The sequence below is a fragment of the Citrus sinensis genome, chromosome 5 (genome assembly GCF_022201045.2).
Source record: "Citrus sinensis cultivar Valencia sweet orange chromosome 5, DVS_A1.0, whole genome shotgun sequence".
Lineage (NCBI taxonomy): Eukaryota > Viridiplantae > Streptophyta > Magnoliopsida > Sapindales > Rutaceae > Citrus > Citrus sinensis.
This window is the reverse complement of record NC_068560.1, coordinates 27,088,835-27,106,703: the sequence shown is the minus strand read 5'-3', so window position 1 is coordinate 27,106,703 and position 17,869 is coordinate 27,088,835. Positions and strand designations below refer to the sequence as shown.

General features: G+C 36.9%; 3 protein-coding genes across 4 annotated transcripts in view; 2 read left to right on the top strand and 1 right to left on the bottom strand.

Annotated features, from left to right (window-relative positions):
• LOC107174541 (disease resistance protein RGA2-like) overlaps positions 1–17,869 on the top strand; it is a 51,734-nt gene that overhangs the window by 18,262 nt on the left and 15,603 nt on the right. The gene's annotated exons all lie outside the window — the stretch shown is intronic.
• LOC102623615 (DNA excision repair protein ERCC-1) overlaps positions 751–17,869 on the bottom strand; it is a 37,779-nt gene continuing 20,660 nt past the window's right edge. The window contains exon 9 of the mRNA XM_052442056.1: positions 751–902. Coding sequence (XP_052298016.1) covers positions 810–902 — 93 coding nt within the window. The 3' untranslated portion in view covers positions 751–809. The remainder of the gene's footprint in view (positions 903–17,869) is intronic.
• Positions 9,407–13,175, top strand: LOC102612847 (putative disease resistance protein RGA3). 2 transcript variants are annotated; one of them, XM_052442057.1, is made up of 2 exons: positions 9,407–12,423; positions 12,806–13,175. In XM_052442057.1, exon 1 carries the CDS (start codon positions 10,278–10,280, stop codon positions 11,373–11,375), a length of 1,098 nt encoding a protein of 365 aa, XP_052298017.1. In that variant the 5' UTR covers positions 9,407–10,277; the 3' UTR covers positions 11,376–12,423; positions 12,806–13,175. Both variants share the same exon structure in this region, with proteins under 2 accessions (XP_052298017.1, XP_052298018.1).

Genomic DNA, 17,869 nt, shown 5'->3' with positions numbered 1-17,869 from the left:
AAATTCTAATTCACACAAATCTTAACCATGATTCAGACAATGGGTTCAACTGTGCAGCTTCAGAGAATCCATTGATATTGTAATGGCTAACACTACAAAAATTTATACATACACATAAATTAAGGTCTGGTGTGCAGAGTTTCCCAACCCTAAAGGTAAAGAATCTTACTAGGTGCACAGAATTAGGTAAAGAATTTCCTGCCTACCTCCTCCAACATCATCTAAATGCGGAGGGCAGAGAAGCCTGTAAATATGCATTGTCAATGAGTGTGTTAGTTCTGCTGCCATTGCTTCTTTCGCAAGGATGCTTGATCTATTCTCAGGAATTCTCGTTTCAGTTTCTTGCTTCTAAGGTTATCGTGAATTTCTGGAGGAAAGAGAATGATCACTTATGATCATTTAGCTGTCCTGTTTACCAGAATCGTTATTTTCAGCAACTGAATTCGAAGCACTAGCTTTCCCTACCTGAGATGAACTGTTTTTCTTCTCACCCATCTTATCAGCATAATTGGCAAATGCGGCAGATAGGGCTGACTTAACAGTTAATTCCGGTTTTTTCTTCCTACGTTTGTTTACGTTCATCTGTGTCTTTCTCCACTTCTGTTACTTCATTCACGGAGGAAGGTTCGACATCCTTCAGGGAAGGAGTTTCTGGAATAGGAGGATGACGGGAAACTACAGGCTTAAATGGTTCGTGAAAAGTGTCATACAAGCATTTAACCTGATCCAGGAACATAATGAAAAAGTAGGTTTAATAATACGGAACCCTTTATTTTCGACACCAAAAATTGTCATAAATTTATTAGCAATCACTCAAATAATAGTATACAGAAGTGCATCACAGAATATAAGGACAAAATTCCATCAAACGACATGTCTCTCTTTGGAGATGAACAGAATACCTTGCGCTCTACAATGCCGGGGCAACGAGCCAGGTCTTCCATTGATGCATCCATGATATGGGAAAGAGACTGCAAAACACATGTCCATTAGGCCCATAGGAACATATACTTTCAATACAACCCCCAAGCACGTGGACTTCTTGTTGTGTTGTGAAGCAAATCAAGATAAATGAAACGGCAAGCTGGTCTTGCGTTTTGCAGCTTAAGTAAACTACAATACGACAGGTGCTGACTGCGTTTTGAAGAGCAAGTTGTTTTGTCTCTGGAACGACTTAGCTGAACGTCGTTTCGTGTTTAAGTAAAGCACGAGAGAAACACGTGCTCTAAGAAGCTGCTCAGGGTCGTTATGAATCTGTTATAACACATGCCAGTCACGTGAGTTTCTGGGTTCATTCTGGTTTGTTGAAGAAGCTGTTATAAACAGCTGATTCTGGTGCAACAAGTGGGGTTTGCGTGAGAGCTATTGAGTGATTAGAAGATTCGTGAGAAGGCTTCAAGAAATACTCTATTATTAGCTCTTAAAACTCTCTGTAATCATCTTCTGAAAATCAATAAACTTGATCCTGGTTTTTCCCGTGGATGTAAGCTAGTGAAAGATAGCTGAACCACGTTAATCTTTTTGTCTTGGCTGTTAGTTCTTTAATTCATCTCAGTCCAAAATTTTCTCAGTGATTTGTTCTGGATTGATTCTTTTTGCATCTTGGTTGTTTGATTTGCGATCTTGGCGAGTATTTGGAGTTGATCATTAGCGAATCTGTCACTGCAAACTCTACACTTGTGAATAAAGAAAGGAAGCATACCCCAGAAGTAGACCCTAGGTTGACAACATCAGTCTTGTTAACACTCCAAACAGATGTGAGGGCATGGGTTAGCTACATCAAAAGGCACAGTCTAAGATTAATTACTACAAAAAACTAGGAATTGTTAACGCACCAGCTATTTGTCCTTGAAGATCCGATTTTTGCCAATGTAAACATAAATTTATTGAGTGCCAGATACCTCAAGTTAAGCAACCCCCGATCAATACTCCGTATCCATTTGGCCTTGGATAAGATCTGCTGGCTTGTTCTCCTAAAATTTTATAGTCTCTAAGTAGCGACTACATTTCTCCAAGCTATAAACAAACAATTTTGAAAATTTAGTCATAGAGAAACCATATTTAGGCCGGTCCAACCCCAATAAACATGTTTCTTAATTTTTATCATATGATCAAGTCGCTTGAAAAAAAATATTCCAACTTCGTAAACAACATCAAGTCCCAAAAGTGCAAAAAAACCACAATAGCACATTGTCTAACAGAAGATTTAGAAAGTATATACACAATCTTACTACATTGCCATCATAAAAAAGAAATAAACAGTATCAAACAGTGACAGCCGTGTTGAAATCCTAATTCCACAAAAAATATCTTAGATATAATCTTATTTCTACTTACTAAACAAAAAAGGAAACTAAAAAATTAAAAATTTACCGCCATGTACATAACAGGGTACAATCATGAAGCAGTGTTGTCTTAGTAACTTCGAGTAAAGGCTTAACTACATCCTCCTGAAACCAATGAGAAAAACCTATTACTGGGACCAACTTACATCAATACTAATAGAGCTCTGCCCAGATTTTAACTCTCACATTAATGCTAATGGAGCTCTGCCCAAATGAGGGATGTCTACTCCACTCTTATTATTGGGACCAACTTACATCAATGCTAATGGAGCTCTGCCCATATTTTAACTCTCACCAATATTCGAGAGATGACTACTCCACTCACTCTTAGGTAAGTGAGAAAACTACCTTCACTCAATTATATAATATAATTAAGGAAGAAAATACCCCCACATTGCACTTGTGGGGGTACGAACTGCTGCCCTTCAAGCCCTAACCACTCGCCCTGTGGCCGAGTGGCTTTTCTTCCCTTGTATTCAAAACACAATAAGATGGGGTATAAGTCAAATATATTATAAAATTACAGCACCACCTCTTTTTCTTTTTCTTTTTTTAAATCATAATCACAACAATACTTTTACCAACAACAATTTTCATGCATTTTAATTAACTTCAAAGTAAGGCCTAGTCAAATTAATGATCCTTTTTTGTGATTTTTCTTTTTACTACAAAAACATGCTAATGCTCAAATTACCCCCAATAAAAAGAATTAAATAAAAAGTTCCTCATCTTTTTCAAATTTGACTTCTACTTCAGGATTGTCAATTATCAGACATTGACTTCTACTTCAGGTGTGGTGGTGTGGTCTTTTACAGATCTTTCATATACAATCTTATGCCATACAATTTTTTTTTTTTATATGTACATGATTACTTGTAGTTTAGTTTTTGTCACAAACTCCCAATCAAATAAAAAGATGATAAGGTAAATGGTAAATTTTTTTCTTTTAATATTATTTAAAGCTGATGCGTTTTAGTAATCGGGTAAACAAATTAAGCAAAAGCTGGTACGCATTAAAAGAGTTCCTCAAGTTCGTGTCGGCAATATCGTAAAAAAAAAAAAGCACTTATTCTTCATTTCTTTTTCCTTTTAACTTTATTTTTATTCTAATTAATGGTCTTACAAAATTGAGTGAAATGGTGACAGATTGGTTTTTGTAATGAGCCGTGTTGTTCTGTTCCTCCGAAAGAGACTCATTCTTGTAACTAGAATATTATTTATTCGTGATTAAAGTTTCTTGAAGGACAATATAATCTGCTCTATTCACGAAATTACAATAAAAGCAAGTTGTTTTGTTTCAAAATTATTTTGAGAGTAAATAGTTATAAAATTGAAAACAAGTTGTTGCTTTCAACGACTCCACTTCAAATCAAAGTTGCATTTTCTGTTCGGTATTAGAATAGACTGTACATGAGTGGATGCTTTAGACTGCTTTGTATTTTGCAAGCTTTAATTTATTTACAATTCATTCTCTTTTAAAATTGCCGTCCCTTGAGAGCCTTACTGTTTTCAATCTTGGCAGAGTGAAAAGAGTGGGTAATGAATTTTTTGGAAGTAGAAAGTGGTACTGGAAGTGATAATGGCATTGGCTCCTCTGTTAATCTTATTGCCTGTCCCAGAATGAAAGATCTCAGAATTGACTCTATGGACTATGGATGTACTGAAAGAGTGGGATTACGGGAGTACAATAGAGTGCGAAGTCATAATCATGCCAACGCCCTTTTTTCTTGAAAATTAGTAATTGCCAGAAATTAAAAGCACTACATAGACTGGTGATATTTAACAGTTTCAATTTCCAAGGGACGATACAGAGTGGGGAGAGGAGTGGATTTTCGTAAGATATCGCACATTCCCAACATCTACCTGGGTCGTAACTACGTCAGAGGAGCGCCACGAGGAATTCTTAATTACCAACTGACAAAAATTTGGTGGTAATTGTTGATGCCAAAATCTGGATAAGTTGGTCAGATCTCAGATCCCTGCATCATCATTAAATTTGTTTGGTGGGAAGCTTGTTGATGCGGGATTCCGGTTCTCCTCGTTCTACGACCAGGATCTCTGCTCGATCAACGTCATCACGACCAGGGGGTCTCCTCGCAAGGCTTCTTCTCCAGAGGTTCCTGCGCACACAGACAAGTCAGAGTACGCCGGTTATTTTCCCGGCGCAAACCCTCCGACGCTCAAGTCAGATATGAAGGTTCGGGGAACGCTTGCCACAGATCTTATGGCTTTTTCGTGGTTTTCTCTTCTTTAGAATTTCTTTTCTAATCTCAAAAATGCTAACCCCTTTACCTTCGTTGGCTACCTTTTTATAGGCTACCTTTGAATCCCAGTTTTCCGCTTTCTTCGAGACGGTATGGGACTCTGACTGCCGCGTTATGGGCAAACGTGGGATCTTGCGTGTTACGCCACGGTTCTGGGGAAAGCGTGGCTGTCGTGGTTTTGTGAGATCTTGTTTCCGCTTTTTTGGGGGACGGTATGGGACTCCGACTGCTGCGTTATGCTGCGTTATGGGCAAACGTGGGATCTTGCGTGTTACGCCACGGTTCTGGGGAAAGCGTGGCTGTCGTGCCTAGATTCTCGGGCTGGAGAGCATGTCTTGCCAACTGCCGTCGACCGGGTCTCCTCGCCTCTCGACCTCTAGCCGGAATGGCCTTATGCCTCTTACAGGAAATTTGCCTCGCGGATGACGTGCTCGTGGACGAGCAGGATATTTCTGCTCCTGTTCCCCCGCGCACCAGGCTTTTACGGAACACACCGGTTCGCAGAACTCTGCCATCAGATATCTGCTCACCATGCCTGGTCTCGTCGACGTATTTCTCCCAAACAGTAATCTTTTTTTTCCCCCTCTTTCTTGCTTGGTTTTGCATTGTTGGTTTATATTTGTAATCCAATGAGGAGACATAAAAGTAGTAATTGTTAAACCATTTTATGGAGGCCACAGGCACAAGCTTTAAGCTTATGCATTAAATTGAATGTTGGTCTTGACTCTTGAGGAGTTGATTTTTGTCTCTCGTGATAAATGAAATATAAACAAGGTATATATTTGTACATTTTTTTTTTCATTTTTGACATTTATATTAATATAGTGTTTTTTTTTTATCCGCATCTTTCAATAGTTGCTGATTATTGGGATATAACTAACGTTACAGAATTTGGTGGTCCTTCACGTGGTAGCAGCTGCAGCAGGTCCCATTCAATTTAGCAGAGATCAAATCAATTTGATGTCAGGATCTGGCCATCTGGGTTGGTTTGGTTTTATCTGTTACAATACTTTTTGGTAATCTAGCTAAGAAGTGGAAACATTCTGGATCAGGATTTTATATATTATATATATATATATTAGTTATTGTGAGGAATATGCAAATATTTTTAATGGATATCTTGAATCTGCGAATTAGATATCTAGTTACTTCAACCATTACTATTTTATTTATTTATCTAAATAGTTATTTGATAAGTACATGTTAATTTCGCTACAAAATAAGTATTTTTTGACATGATCTGCATACTGTAATGGTCATAAGTGCGTCAATTCCTCTGACTTCTGCACTCAAAGAAACTTTTCATTTTCATAGCAAACTAATATTTACTTGCAATGTATAATTTCAAGGCAGCCCAAAACAATATGTTTTTACCTCGGTCAAGTCTCTTGCGGTATGGAAGTGGGAGATGAAACTGAACAGAGGACAGGATTCATGAATCATGATGGTGCCAAAAAGGAATCAAACTGGTTAGTTATGCTTTCTCATTGCCCTCGCCTCTTCATATGCTGATGTTCAATTAGAATTTCATCAAACCATTATGTGATTGATTTGTTGGGATGCTACTGAGATTTTCTGAACAATATTTTTGTGCAGAGGAATACAGTAATGTGGGCTGATCACGAGCAAAGCAGGAATTTTGCTCAATGACAGGTGGTGCATGCATTGTGAAGTGGGATATGTTATCAACTGAAGTTAAGGGAGGGGTGAATATAACAAGACCAGGGGCAAGATAGGGCTGTATCTATAATGGTATACGCATATTTTCCTGTTTCTTATAATGTTTTGCGTTGTATGAACAATGAATTGGCTTATATTTGTGCAAGTTTTCATTCGTAAAGATAAGGAGATAAAACACAAAAAGGGGTTCAGTAGAGAGAAAAGAGAGCTCTGGTGATGCAAAACTATTGGGGACTGATTTGAGGGTTGAGACTGGGGTTCTTCAATGTTCTATTAATTGCATTTAAGAGGGCTATTGTGAGGAAAGATGTGCCTGTGAGTGTCCTTTTGTACACTTTTTCATCACTTAGTAGATTAAGGACATCAAATTGTTTTAGTTTAATTGTGCTTGCAATTACAACAAGGTCATTATAACAAAAATTACTGCACTGGTCGATCGTTTTTTTTTTTATATATTCAAATATGTCATGTCAAACTGGTTTGTTGGGCATGTATTTATTGAGATTGTTAACACAATATTTTGCAAGCAGGGGAATTACCTAGTAAAGACAGGGCAGAGCCGCGAAGCCTCTGAATTCGAATCCAAAACAATTACTTGATAACACTGTTAATTAATTGCCACTAAATACTTTACATCTATTATGTCATCTGCAATGATCGTCATAAAGCGTGTTACTTTTTTCTCTTCATTTCCTGATGTTTAATTACAAAGTCATCAGAACCACCCTTTTTTTTTTCTTTTTTCTTTTTTTTTTTACCTTTGTCGAAGTGAGACTACTGATTTGTTAATTGGGCATGCAACTGATGAGATTTTTTTAAAAATAATTACAAGATATCGACAGTTCTAAGTATCTTCTAAGAAAAAAGTTTTTGGTGGGTTATGGGTGGGAAAAAAAAAATTATAAGTATCTTCTAAGTTTGAAAATTATTGATGGTTTTTTGTCCAAAAGAAAAATATTCCAACTGCAGGCAACTTCCAGGAACCTCCTTGCAATTTTCATATTTCACAGTTAAAGTCAGAGATTAAACGCTAAACTCCCAATATTAGAAGTCTACTAATACGACAACTTGTTCATTCTTTTCAATTAATTTTATTTTTATTAATTATTTTATTCTCTTTAAGTATTTTGTGCCAACTTGTTCATTCTTTTCAATTAATTTTGCAAGCGAGTCATTTAAAAAGAAAAAGAAAAAAGTAAAAAAAAAAAAAGAGATGGTTATCAAGTCATTAAATTTTTACACATGGCGCACTCCTAGTAAATTATTTGTATAGCAACTTGTTCAATTATTGAAAACAGTTCACGTCATGAACTGCTACTATATTCCATAACGACTTTAAAAAAATTTTAAAAAAGAAAAGAGATAATCAAAGGTATTCTATGCGAATAATGCATGAATATTTAAGATCTAGCAATCTAAAAAGTATCAAGTTCATGGGTGATTGTGAGCCAATGCTTCCAAATCTCAATGTATCTGCTCACACGATAATGTATATTATATAACAACTCGTTCAATTATTGAAAAGAGAGACAATATATTATATAACAATTTTGTCAGTTTCATATACCAGGTCAAATAAAAAGAAAAGAAAGATAATAACAATAACTTCTGATGAAATGAAATATTTCTAAATTGGAATTTTGCTTGCAGCACTATAAGAATTGAAAGAATACGGCAACATTTTCACCACATTATCATCTCCTTCATTTCTCTCAGCATTACTTACTTTTGCAACAATTCACCATCAATTTCTTCTCTCTCTCTTTTTTCTTTTTTCACCATGGTTGATGCGATCATTTCCCCTCTCTTGGAGCAGCTGACTTCAATGGCTGTCGATGAGGCAAAGGAACAAGTGAGGCTGGTAACGGGCGTCGGAAAGGAAGCGGAGAAGCTGACCCGCAAACTCCGAACCATTCAAACTGTGCTCCATGATGCTGAAAAAAGGCAAATAAAGGAGGAAACAGTCAGACTCTGGCTCGATCAACTCAGAGACGCATGTTACGACATGGAAGATGTGTTGGGTGAGTGGAACACTGCAAGGCTCAAACTGCAAATCGACGGAGTGGATGATCATGAGAATGATGCTCTCGTTCCTAAGAAGAAGGTATGTTCCTTCTTTCCTGCTGCCTCTTGCTTTGCCTGCAAACCACTTGTTCTACATCGTGACATTGCTCTCAAGATCAAAGAAATCAACGAAACTCTTGATGATATTGCCAAACAAAAAGCCGAGTTTGGTTTTGCTGTGAATGTTATTAACAGTAATGAGAGAGCGGATCAACGAGTACCAAGTATCTCCTTAATTGATGAGTCCGAGATATTTGGTAGAGAAACACAGAAGAGCGATCTGGTTAATAGGCTGTTATGTGAGAGTAGTGAAGAGCAGAAAGGCCCCTGTGTCATCTCACTTGTTGGGATGGGGGGCATGTCAAAATTGGCTGCATCTAGAAGCTTTGACAAGAATAGTTGGCATGGCTGCATCTAGAAGCTTTGATAAGAATGGTTGGCACTTGGTTTTGAATTCTAGATGCCGTAATGTTTTGGTATTAGAAAAGAAAAAACTCTCAACACTCAAGAAAGTAATGCTTCTCTCTTGATGGAATTGGATACAAGCTCTAGACTGAGAGCTTGTATTTATAGGCAAAACTTTGCCTCAAATGTCAAACACGTGGCCAAAACCTCAAGCCATACAACTTAAAAATTTCAAACTTTGAATTTTTCTTTTCTAATACCAAACATTACGGCATCTAGAATTCAAAACCAAGTGCCAACCATTCTTGTCAAAGCTTCTAGATGCAGCCATGCCAACCATTCTTGTCAAAGCTTCTAGATGCAGCCAATTTTGACATTCTCCCACTTGGAGATTAAATTAAAAAACAATCAATCTCCACACCATCCTTTCTGCTTCGCCATAATCATGTTGCCTACGTTTCTGCTAGGCCACAAGAGGATCTACTCTAGACAAACTTATCAGTATTTATCGGCTTGGTCAAAACATCTGCTAGGTTCTCTTTGGTATGGATTTTCTGCAAATCCACACTTCCATCCGTTTGTGAAGTAGTGGAAGATGGAAGTGTGGATTTGTAGAAAATCCATACCAAAGAGAACCTAGCAGATGTTTTGACCAAGCCGATAAATACTGATAAGTTTGTCTAGAGTAGATCCTCTTGTGGCCTAGCAGAAACGTAGGCAACATGATTATGGCGAAGCAGAAAGGATAGTGTGGAGATTGATTGTTTTTCAATTTAATCTCCAAGTGGGAGAATGTCAAAATTGGCTGCATCTAGAAGCTTTGACAAGAATGGTTGGCATGGCTGCATCTAGAAGCTTTGACAAGAATGGTTGGCACTTGGTTTTGAATTCTAGATGCCGTAATGTTTGGTATTAGAAAAGAAAAATTCAAAGTTTGAAATTTTTAAGTTGTATGGCTTGAGGTTTTGGCCACGTGTTTGACATTTGAGGCAAAGTTTTGCCTATAAATACAAGCTCTCAATCTAGAGCTTGTATCCAATTCCATCAAGAGAGAAGCATTGCTTTCTTGAGTGTTGAGAGTTTTTTCAAGAGTTTAATAAACTCTTGAGTATCTAGTGAGTGAGAGATTGTGTGTATTGGGGTTTTGGGTAGTGAGCTAAAATATTACAATACTTGTAATCCTTATTTCACTAGTGAACTATTTTCCTTCTGTCTTCGCCCGTGGATGTAGGCTAAAAGCCGAACCACATAATTTCTGGTGTCCTCTAGTGTGTTTGTTCTTTATTTTTCTACCAATTTTACTTTAGCTACGTGTTTGCTTCACCCACCAATTTCCTAACAGGGCATAGGCAAAACTACTCTTGCTCAATTAGCCTACAACAACGATGATGTTAAAAATCATTTTGAGAAAAGAATATGGGTCTGTGTGTCAGACCCGTTTGATGAGTTTAGAATCGCTAGATCAATCATTGAGGCTCTAACAGGTTCTGCCCCTGACGTTGCTGAGTTTCAATCCCTCATGCAACACATTCAAGAATTTGTTGAGGGGGAGAAATTTCTTCTTGTCTTAGACGACGTGTGGAATGAAGATTACTGTAAATGGGAACCATTCTACTACTGTTTAAAGAATTGTCTCTATGGAAGTAAAATTTTAATTACCACACGTAAAGAAACAGTTGCCTGTATTATGGGATCAACCGACGTTATCTCTGTCAATGTATTGTCTGAAATGGAATGTTGGTCGGTGTTTGAGTCATTAGCATTTTTCGGTAATTCTATGGAGGAACGTGAAAATTTAGAAAAAATTGGTCGAGAAATTATAAGAAAGTGCAAGGGCTTACCTTTAGCTGCAAAGACAATTGCTAGTCTCTTGCGGTCTAAAAACACTGAAAAAGAATGGAAAAATATCTTAGAGAGTGAGATATGGGAGCTAGAAGAGGTTGAGAAAGGCCTTTTAGCTCCTCTAATGTTGAGCTACTATGAATTACCCTCTAAGGTAAAACAATGTTTCGCTTATTGTGCTGTCTTTCCAAAAGACCATGAAATATTGAAGTATGATTTAATTGAACTATGGATGGCTCAAGGTTACTTTAGTGAGAAAGGATATAAAGAGATGAAGGACATTGGTGAAAAGTATTTCAACATCTTAGCTAGCCGTTCGTTCTTTCAAGATTTTGCCAAAAGTGGAGATGGTGAAATCGTTTGCTGCAAAATGCACGATTTAGTGCACGACTTTGCCCGATACATAAGTAGTAACGAGTGTTCAACAATAGAAATTCATGGTGGTGAGGAGTCAGCTATGAGCCCTTTTGGGGAGAAAAAAATTCTTCATTTAATGTTAACTCTATATAGTGGGGCTTTGGTTCCAATCTCCATTTGGGATAATGTTAAAGGATTGCGTAGCCTCTTAGTTGATTGTGATGAATATTCATGGTCTAGCGAAGTCCTGCCTCAATTATTTGATAAATTAACTTGTTTAAGGGCATTAAAATTGAAGGTGAGTTGTGTGAGGTTGTGTGAGAATTTCATCAAAGAAATTCCAACAAATATAGAAAAATTAATACATTTAAAATACCTTAATTTGACCAATCAATGGGGGATAAAAAAAATTACCTAAGACATTGTGTGAGTTATACAATTTACAACGTTTAGACGTTACTTATTGCAAAAATCTTGAAGAATTACCTCCAGGGATTGGGAAGTTAAGAAAACTGATGTATTTAGACAATCGGTGGACTCATTCTTTAAGATTCTTGTCGGTAGGGATTGGGGAACTAATCAGGCTTCGAGGAGTGAGTAGGTTTGTTTTGGGTGGAGGGAATGACAGAGCATGTGGGCTTGAGTCTCTTAAAAAGCTTAACCTCCTTCGAGCCTGTAGCATATATGGGCTGGGTGGTGTGTCAGATGGGGGTAAGGCTGCGAAGGCTGAACTTGAGAAAAAGAAGTATCTCTTTTACTTGAGACTTCGTTTTGATGATTTAAGAGATGGAGATGAAGAACAAGCTGGGAGGAGGGAGAATGAGGAGGATGAAGATGAACGGCTTCTTGACGCCTTGGGACCACCTCCTAATTTAAAGAACTTAGCGATACGTAAATACAGAGGCCGGAGGAATGTTGTTCCCAGAAATTGGGTCATGTCGTTAACCAATTTAAGGGCTTTAGTTCTCAAAAATTGCAGAAATTGTGAGCATTTGCCTCCTTTGGGAAAATTGCCGTCCCTTGAAGATCTTGAAGTTTGCAGAATGGAAAGCGTGAAAAGAGTGGGTCATGAATTTCTGGGAGTAGAAAGTGATACGGATGGCTCCTCAGTTATTGCCTTTCCCAAATTGAAACATCTCAAATTTTATGATATGGAAGAACTAGAAGAGTGGGATTACGGGACTGCAATAAAGGGAGAAATCATAATCATGCCACGTCTTTCTTTCTTAGAAATTGGTGGTTGCCGTAAATTAAAAGCATTGCCCGATCACCTTCTTCAGAAGACAACGCTCCAGAGACTAGATATTCATGGATGTCCTATTTTCGAACAACGTTGCAGAAAGGAGACAGGAGCGAACTGGCCTATGTTACGCCACACTCCCGACATCTTCATTGATTGAGGAATTCTCAAAGGGCGCGGCGCGGCTGCAATTACAAATTACAATCACCCACGGCCACCGCCACGGGTAATTTCTCTCTAGATCTCCCGCATGCTGCATGCTCACTCTATTTTACTCAAAATAAATTAGTTGTTATTTTTTTAATCCATTCTAGAAATTAATTATTATAAATGTGTCATCAATTCCAACAGTGAACTGTGAACAGAGGAGGGGATTCAGCAGGAGTTAATATATAATAGTGGTGCCAATAAGGAATCAAATTGACTCTGGCTAGTAATTATAATTTGTATATGCTTTCCTTCTCATTGCTTGCTACGTACTCTTCATTAATTTGCTGATGCATGTCCAGTTATCTATATATACATAAAATTTTGTCGTCAAGCCGTTATGATTATATTTGTCTAACTGATTGATTTGTTGGGCATGTTACTGGAATTTTTAAAAACAGCAATATTTTCAGCCAAAACGGAATTTCGCAAGTGGCGTAGCGGAGCAGGAATTGGGGGATAGGCGCGTGCTTTTTAATCTGTTATATATATTTTCAGTAACTTGTAATTAGGTATTGGATCGTGTTGTTTGTTTGTTTGTTTTTTTCTTTTTTTTTCTCTTTTTTTTTAAAAAAAAAAGTTTTGTGCTTGTAAAGACTAAAGAGAACGAATGAGGGAAAGCAAAACACACAGAGAACTCTTGAGAGGCTAAACTTCTGGGGGTTGATTAATTTTGAGGGTTGAGATTAGTGTTTCTTTTTGTTTTATTTGTATTTAAGAGGTTATTGTTTGTGCACTTTTTCATCAAATAGTGGATTATTGGTATCGCGGCCTGTGGATGTAGGCTTATTAATTAATATGCCGAACCACGTAAATCTTTGTGTTATTTGTTGTATTATTCAATTATCATAACCAAACTTTATAAAAGACATTGAAATTGGAATTTTAATTTTCCATGAGACCATAATTTATTATTTTTAAACCAACAAGAATTATAACATAAAATTAGTGAATTGATAGGGCCATAAAATTTACATACAAATGAGTCAAATTCAGTTGTTAGTTGTTAGATAGCAAAATTTTCAACCAAAACAAAATATATAATCCACAGGCTATTAAACGTACTAGTAAATGTATCCTCATTGAATAATACAAATTTCGAACATTAATAAAGAATTCTATCAAGTGTAGGTAAAAATCATTAGTCACCATTAGTTTAAGATAAAAATGTCCTCTAATAAATAAATGCTCGGGCCTATGATTAAATTGAGAAAATTAACTCTTCCCCTAAGATAAATAATTTAATGTTAGTATATTTAGAAAGCAATAATGCATATCAATAAAAATAATCAATAAAGATCATATGCAAATCAAACAAGATTCCCCCTTAGAGAAAGAATAAACAAACTCAATGAACATATAAATAAAATCCCCCTTTATTATTGAAATCAAATTCAAATAGAGTTTGAACAAAATACCCCCTTCACGATGCAATAAAAACTAAAATATGTTTCTCTCCCCTTTTTGACAAAAGCTGCCAAAGGGCCATAGATAACATAAACAAAAATTGAAATAACGTCCTAAATGATAAGAAAATCAAAACTAACTAACAAGGGAGGGGCAATTAAGCAAAATTAAAAAAGACAAAATCATCAAGGGTAATGAACACACCTAATGTCATTAAGAGTGTGTTCAATGCATTCAACTCGTCTCCCTTTGATCATTCAAGCACCATGGAGTGGAGAGAATGGTTTGAAGCTCAAAATCCAGGAGAGCATTCTTAGTTTGAATATCTTCATCTTGATCACTAACAACACCAAGGGACTTCAACTTAGGATAGCTTGGTTCAATATAAATAGGAAAATTAGTAAAGACCTTATTTTCTTATACTAAATTATATTCCTGAGATGTCAACACTTGATGAATCAAGGATGGGAATGGTAATGCATGTCTCTCCCAAAAGACATCTGTATTCCTTAAAATCAAATCAAAACCAACTTGCCCAAGTTAAAGAAATTCTGCCTCCAATTACAAACAAAACATTAGCAAATAAAGTGTCCACTGTAGCATAATTTTCAGTAGGATACCAATTGTATGCCCCGACCAAATGTAAAGCTTGATATTTAGAATCATGCTTGAAATTCAAGTTAAAAATTCGGAAGAATTTTCTTCTTTATTTTTTTCTTTTCCCAATCCAATAAATTTTGCAGACTCTTCCAAGATTCTAGCAGAGAAAAAGTAGTGGAAATGGTTGATCCATCACTACAAGGCCAATATTCAAAGAAGGATTTGATTTAGGTCAGCTTAATTCCCTATTGCTTTAACCATTTTTGTTGACAAAGAAATCCGATCTGATCAAATTAATATTTTTATCTTGTTGAAATGATTATGCAGATAGCTGCTATTGCAGCCGTGTGTGTGCAACCAGAAGCAGATTATCCGCCGCTAATGACAGATGTGGTGCAGTCATTGATCCCTCTAGTGAAGAAAAATGCTACTGGTGCAACGTCCTTTGGTTCCTCCAGATTTCAGCATCAAACACCTAGTCCCAGGCATTAGAAACTCTGTGGCATCTGCAAATTATACCGTGTTACTTACCATTTCAATTCATGCAATTGGAAAGGTGTGACAATGAAGAATAAAATTGATGGCTTTTGTTATTTCTTGATCATACAAGAAATAACTTGATCATACAAGACTACAATTATATAAGAGAAAAAAAAATTAATATTGGAGCTCGTTAATAAATTATCGTATTTCAACATTCAGCTTAATTTTGAAAGCTCAACAGTGAAAATATATTTGATAAATATTTTTAGTTTTGATGTTTTATGTTTGCTTACAAAATCACAATCACTTATTCGTCGTCGTTTCACTCTCTTTCAAGGCAACTACGGCGTAAAAGCCATGTCTCAATCCTAATTCCTAAATGAACCGTTAATATTCCTGAAAAACCAAATATAGAATTCCACCAGCGAATAGGAAGCAAAGTAATTTTCTGGGTCGTCTACTTGGGACCCAAAATTCAGAATCAAATATTGTTCACGATCTGCATATAAAAACGAAAACAAAGAGGCAACTACCAGTCCTAATGGATCATCACTATCTTATTGGCTCAAACTTTGACAGAACGGATCTTCAGATAAGAATCTTGTCATATATTATGTTAACATGCACTTGTATGTTTCTTTTTTCGCGAAATTTGCAGTGAGAATAACTTTTTTCTCATACAGACAGTATATACAACAGGAAGAGAAAATGACACAAGAAAAAGCTGGAGAAAGAAAAAGAAACATGCAAATCCAAAATGTGAAAAAGAAAAAGAAAATGTTAAAAGAAAAGAAAAGAAAAATTACAAACATCTATAGTACTTGAAACCTGAAAGATTATATGGTTATAGCTGTAAGTTATTGAGATTCTAGCGAATTTCAATGCGGTAGCTAGTCCATCACTTTCATTCATATTCAGGATAAGAACAGAGTCAAAATGCAATTATGTGAAGCTTTCTGGAAAGATAGGCTTTATCAGAAGAAGGTCCAACTGTAATGTTGTCAATTTATCCCCGAAAAACTTGTGATTGATTAATATGATATGGCAAATTCTAATTCAACAAATCTTGAACATGATTCAAAAATTGGTTAAACTGTGCAGCTTCAGAGAATCCATCAATATTGTAATTGCTAACACTACAAAAATTTATACATACGAATAAATTAAGGTTTGGTGTGCAGAGTTTCTCAACTCTTAAAGGTACAGAATCTTACTAGGAGCACAGAATTAGGTAAAGAATTTCCTGCCTACATCCTTCAACATCATCTAAATGGGGAGGACAGTGAAGCCTGTAAATATGCATTGTTAATGAGTGTGTTAGTTCTGTTGCCATTGCTTTTTCGCAAGGATGCATGATCTATTCTCAGCAATTCTCGTTTCAGTTTCTTGCTTTTAAGGTTATTGTGAATTTTTGGAGGAAAGAAAACGATCACTTAGCTGTCCCGTTTACCAGAATCGCTATTTTCAGCACCTGAATTGGAAGCACTAGTTTCCCCTACCTCAGGTAGGGGAAATGCCGCAGATAAGGCTGACTAAACGATCACTTAGCTGTCATACAAACTATTTTTCTTCTTACCCATCTTATCAGCATACTTGGAAAATGCCGCAGATAGGGCTGACTTAACGGTTAATTCCAATTTTTTCTTCCGACGTTTGTTTACGTCTTCTGCGTCTTTCTCCACTTCTGTTACTTCATTCACGGAGGAAGGTTCAACATCCTTCTGGGAAGGAGTTTCTGGAATAGGAGGGTGACTGGAAACTACATGCTTAAATGGTTCATGAAAAGTGTCATACAAGCGTTTAACCTGATCTCGGAACATAATGAAAAAGTAGGTAATATGGAACCCTTTATTTAGAACCCCAAGAATTTGCCATAAATTTATTAGCAATCACTCCAATGATAGCATACAGAAGTGCATCACACAATAGGAGGACAAAATTCCATCAAATGACACGTCTCTCTTTGGAGATGAACAGAATCAGCATGCGATCATCCTCGGGTGCAAGCAGTGTCGCTTCGTTTTTGGAGGATGTGGTCTTTTCCCATTTCCCACGCTTCTTAAAGAATCCGATGGCAGAAATAATTTCTCGACTGAGCTTACGAGTCTCGAGAAAAACAGGCTCGACGATAGGAACATGAAAGTAGTTCAGGATCCTAGTGATGATGCTGTCATAAGGAAGGGATCGGTTGGAGACTTTAGGAGTGGACAGCATATGACACATAATAGTGTAGGATAGGCTCACATGACGTCTACGGATGAGAGAATCTAATAGACCAATATCAAGCCTAGTGACCTCATCAGTGTGACCCTGTCTAGGAGTGACCAAGTGTTGGAGAATAATGTGAAGTATTCGAATCTGAAAAGGGAGGAGTTGAGACCTAAAGGACAAAGTACAGATGTCATCGGAAAGATCCCGACGACGACAAATGTTCCGTACACCATCCACATGACGAAAATCACTAAACTCTAGTTCTTTCCTAGCGGTGTACAGATCTAATCCTCCATAAGCGATTCCTAGAATACTACATAATTCGGGTTCATCAAGTTCAATACGAATACCTCCTACGAATGTATGAAGCTCGTCACGACTAGTAGAGGAGAAATCTATGTTTGAATAAAAGACTCGAACAAGATTTTCATAAACAGGTTCATCAATACTTAAAGCTTGCTTCCAATGACTAAGCATTTGAGTAATTGAGTGACCACAAACAGAGATATCCGAGAACTCCGAAATGTTAAGAGAAAAAGAGGGAGTTACGGGTTTACCCATGAACTTCTCACGGAATCGCTGAGCAGCGGTAGCATTGGGAAAATGAAGACTCTCGAAGTCTTGAGGAGGAGACCTGGGTGGACTAGAACGGCGTGTAGCAGTGTGCTTGGTTCGAGCACGCCTTGGAGGTCGTTCCGCCATGGATGAGTTTTTAAAAAAATTGTGAAAATGAAGTTTGAGAGATGAGATAGTGATTGTGGGTG

What these genes read in the sequence shown, in the direction of transcription:
- LOC102612847 (XM_052442057.1), top strand. Translation starts at nt 10,278, where the DNA reads ATGCAACACATTCAAGAATTTGTTGAGGGGGAGAAATTTCTTCTTGTC.